Here is a 4,340-nt window from a genome sequence, read left to right as displayed (position 1 = left end):
CGGCTAAGTTGGTTGAGATCTGTCTCACTTCCACCTTTTTCAGTTTTGAAGGGGAGTTCTTCGAGCAAACATGTGGGGTTGCAATGGGATCCCCCCTTTCCCCTGTTGTTGCTAATCTGTTTATGGAAGATTTTGAGTCCAAAGCTCTGAACTCTTCCCGGCTCCTTCCTAAACTATGGAAGAGGTATGTGGATGACACCAATGTCATATGGTCTCATGGCCAGGATGAGCTTGATCTCTTCTTTGATCATCTTAACAGGCAGTCCTCAGCCATTAAGTTCACTAAGGAGCAGGAAGTTGAGGGATGCCTTCCTTTCCTTGATATTCTTATTTCTAGGAATGATGATGGTTCCCTCACCCATCAAGTTTTTCGAAAGAAAACTCATACGGAGCAGTATCTTCATGCCAGTTCCCACCATTTCTCGGCTCAAAAGATGGGTGTTCTTAGTACCCTTGCTACTCGGGCCCTGAGGATCTTGGACAATAAGAGCTTTGAGAAGGAAAAATCCCATCTGTTGGATGTCTTTGTGGAGAATGGTTACAGTAGATACATGGGTCATAGGGGTTTCCTTAAAGCTTCCAAGAATTCTCTGGTGAAAAGAGAGCCTAAAGATCGTGTTCCTGGTGTCCATCTTCCTTATGTTCAAGGGACCACTGATAGAATTGGTAGGATTCTCAGGAGACATAGTATCCCTGTGTCCTTCAGGCCCCTGAACACCATTTGTTCGTCCCTCAGATCGGTGAAGGATCCCATCGACCCTAAAGATATGAAGGGTGTTTATATGATCCCTTGTTCCTGTGGGACCCCCTATATTGGGGAGACTGGTCGTTCCATTAATCAGAGGATTAGCGAGCACGCAGCAGATCTGAAGCATAGGAGATCTAAGTCTTCCGCTTTGGCTAAACATGCTAAGAAAACCAATCATCATGTTTGTATTGAAGAAGCCAGTGTTATTGCTAAGGTTTCGCATTTCCATCATCGAAAATTCAGGGAAGCGCTTGAGATCGAAAAGAGACCAAGCAATCTCAATAGAGAGGATGGTTGGAAAGTCAGTAGGTGTTGGGTCCCAGCCCTCTCTTCCTAGTCGTTTTTTCGTCCTCTTTGGTTTTTTGGTGTTCTTTTATCTTTATTTTCACTTATTTATTTATTATTATTATTTTTTCTTTTTTCCACTGGAAAAATCAGTAATTTCCATTAATAATTTGAAAATTACATATGGTAGATGCCATTGGCATTGCTGTATTGTTCATACAAAATCACCTCACAGGGTGTTGTATCAGCGAGTATTACAAAATTGAGCTTGGAATATGCATATGTGTGGCTGTACAACCTATTCGAGTTCACAAATATCCATTTATATACAACATAAATCATAGTTAATTACAGTTCCATTCAGTCAAAATATGTTATCCAAAACTGTCAGTGATCGGGACTATTGTCCCTCTGTCCTCCCAGGTCTATGTATGGCTTGTGGTAGAATCTGTGTTCTTCAGCTCCATTCTGCTCCACAATTATCCAATCGCCTCTGGGAAGAATCGAGGCCTCTTTGGATAATTTGTCAGCCTCGCTGTTATGCTCTCTGTAAATATGTAAACAAGAGAAATGATTAAATGCTGCTTTGAGAGTGAGAGCATCATGTAATAGATTGCTGAGTGTGTGTGTATGACATATAGTGACATTATTGATCCAGTTAACGACCACCATTGAGTCACCAAATATGTTGAGATTGGAGAGCTGATGTGTTAGTGCAAAATGCAATAGGTTCCGGATGGCAGAAAGCTCAGCATAGTTATTAGATCCTCTTCCAAGTCCCATTTTGACAAAATATCTGTGGTGTTCATCTATGTGCAGCACGAAACCACCTCCACATCCCGTTTGGTTAGCAGCCCCGTCGAAGAAGGCCCACGGGGTCGATTTGTCAATATTTGGCATGTCCTGTATCGTCCTGGCTCGAGGCGGAGGAGGGTCTGGCAATTCTTGGTATGCAGCGATAATGGTGGCTTCAACCCGGGTCCATGATATGGGTTGATCTTCGAAGACAGCACGGTTTCGCGCAAGCCAGGTATACCAAGTTGCCACGGGGGGAAGATATAATAGTTTGGAGCCCGGGTGACTGTTTGTCCAAGCAGTCCATGCGCCCGACAATTCATCCCCACTCCAAAATCCTGCAATGCCCAATTGTGTGCGAATGTTGGTCCAAAGGGATTGTACAGCAGGACAGTTTAGGAAAATGTGATCCGAGGATTCTGTAGCAGCCTTGCAAAAGATACACCAGGAGGGTCCATATATGGATCTGCGGGTAAGATATTCGCCCGTGGGGACGATACCTTTGAGGGCACACCAGAAAAATAATCTGGTGCGAGGTGGAGCCTTTAGCTTCCAAATGAGATGCCACCAAGAATGAATTGGATCAGGAATTTTGTGAGATATGAGGGCTCTGTAACCAAATTTTGGAGTGTATAGACCATGATCCGCTATACTCCAAATGAGCTCGTCTGGACCTTGTTTGATGCGAATATGTGATTCAGATAACGCAGAGATATAGTTATTCCATTCCTGATGCCACTGCAGGGGGAGGTCCAGTTGCTGGGCCGATTTCCATGCTTGGGAAAAAATGTCTGTGCGAAGCTGGTCGGCGATATGCGCAAAGTTTCGTATGTCGCGGTTGTGTAGATGAGTGATGAGCTCATTGTTGAGGATGTGTCTGCCCCCACTGTTGATCCACAGATCGAGACCAATCCTGCCTGACAATCCATCATTAATTCTCCAAACTAGGTGATCACGAATGAGGGGGAGGGAATGGATCAGTGACTTCCAGGTTGATGAGCATCCCTTTGCCGACCAAGATGGTAATCTAGCCTAGTCCAAGATATTCTGGGGCCATATGTATTTATGATAGGATACATGAGCCCATAGGCTTTGGCTGGTTAATAAGGTCCAACCCATCTTGGCAGCAAGTGCAATAGCAACCTATATTTTTTAATCGTGTATATAGCAACCTATTTCTTCTGATGCCTTTTTTTCCATTCCTATTATTTTATTGATTATTTAGGGGCCTCCGTATAACTAATTTCCTTTCTAATTCTTTACTGCTTATATTTTTAACTAATTTCCGATCTATCATATCATCCTTTGATTTTCTTTTACCTTTATTAACACACAATTTTTTATAATATTTTTAAATAAAATTAATTTTATACATTACTCTATACATCTAATTTTTCCTTTATTATTTTTATTTCTTGTATTTTTATTTATTTATTTATTGTTATTATTATTATTTTATTTATCTATTTTTATTTTATTTTTATTTTTATTTAGTTAGTTATTTTTTTTTATATTTATTTTATTGTTATTTATTTTGTTATTATTATTTATTTATTTATTATTTTTATTATTATTTTTATTTTATTTTTATTCATTTAGTTATTTTTATTCCCATTTAACTCGTATTCACATTTTATTTTATCTTTATTTATTTATTTATTTTTATTTTTATTTTTAATTTATTTTATATTTTTATTTGTATTTATTTTATTCATTTAGTTATTTATTTATTTTATTGTTATTTGTTTGGTTATTATTTTTATTATTATTTATTTATTATTTTTATTATTATTATTATTTTATTCATTTAGTTATTTTTATTCCCATTTAGCTCGTATTCACATTTAATTTATTCATAGAAGCGGTCCTTTGCATCTAATTTTCCTTTTAATAATAATTAACCTTTAATTTTTAACTATTTATTAATAAACTATTATCATTAATTTAAATGATTTATTGGTCTCCTATATAACTTATCTCCTTTATTTTTATTAGAAATGTTTTGATCCTGGTCCAATGGTCAATATTTACGGTTGGTCAAACTAGCCGTTGGAGGCTCTGCTCGGTCTATTTAACTTGCTAAGCTGGATCTGTTTCTTCAACTTGTCCTGACGATGAACCACACTGGTTGGTTCGAAACGCGTCGACAAATGAGATTCCATGTGATTTTCGCCGAAATCTTTCTCTAAATTTCCTTTCTACTGGTACTCTGTTTGGATTCTGTAGCATTACCTCTGATAATTTCCTTTTGCTGATACTCTATTTTGTTAATTGCTTGATGTTGTAAAAGAATACTTCACCGGTGAATTGGAATTGCAGTGTGTATTAGCAATCTGGTTACAGGGGCAAGTGCTGAACATCCTTACCTTGAGGATAGGGTCCTGATCCTCTGTTAACAGAGCAACCATCACTTTTCTTTTCAGAATTGTATTCTTAGTTATCTGTTTTCATTTTATCTTTGTAATACACTGTAACTGTTATAACATAGAATAAGGAGTTTCACAGAAACAGA

At 37.8% G+C, this 4,340-nt stretch overlaps 1 protein-coding gene across 1 annotated transcript; it reads right to left on the bottom strand.

Annotated features, from left to right (window-relative positions):
• Nucleotides 1-1,420: 1,420 nt before the first annotated feature.
• LOC149217479 (uncharacterized) lies at nucleotides 1,421-2,947 on the bottom strand. The gene is made up of 2 exons (XM_089390225.1): nucleotides 2,944-2,947; nucleotides 1,421-2,745 (listed from the first exon to the last, which is right to left on the bottom strand). Exons 1-2 carry the CDS (start codon nucleotides 2,945-2,947, stop codon nucleotides 1,421-1,423), a joined length of 1,329 nt encoding a protein of 442 aa, XP_089246351.1.
• Nucleotides 2,948-4,340: the final 1,393 nt, after the last annotated feature.

The sequence above is a fragment of the Pinus tabuliformis genome, chromosome 1_1, assembly GCF_031772625.1.
Source record: "Pinus tabuliformis cultivar Carrire ecotype Pingquan chromosome 1_1, CPIR1, whole genome shotgun sequence".
In the NCBI taxonomy this organism is placed as follows: domain Eukaryota; kingdom Viridiplantae; phylum Streptophyta; class Pinopsida; order Pinales; family Pinaceae; genus Pinus; species Pinus tabuliformis.
The sequence above is the reverse complement of the archived record's forward strand: the minus strand, read 5'-3'. Positions and strand labels throughout refer to the sequence as shown.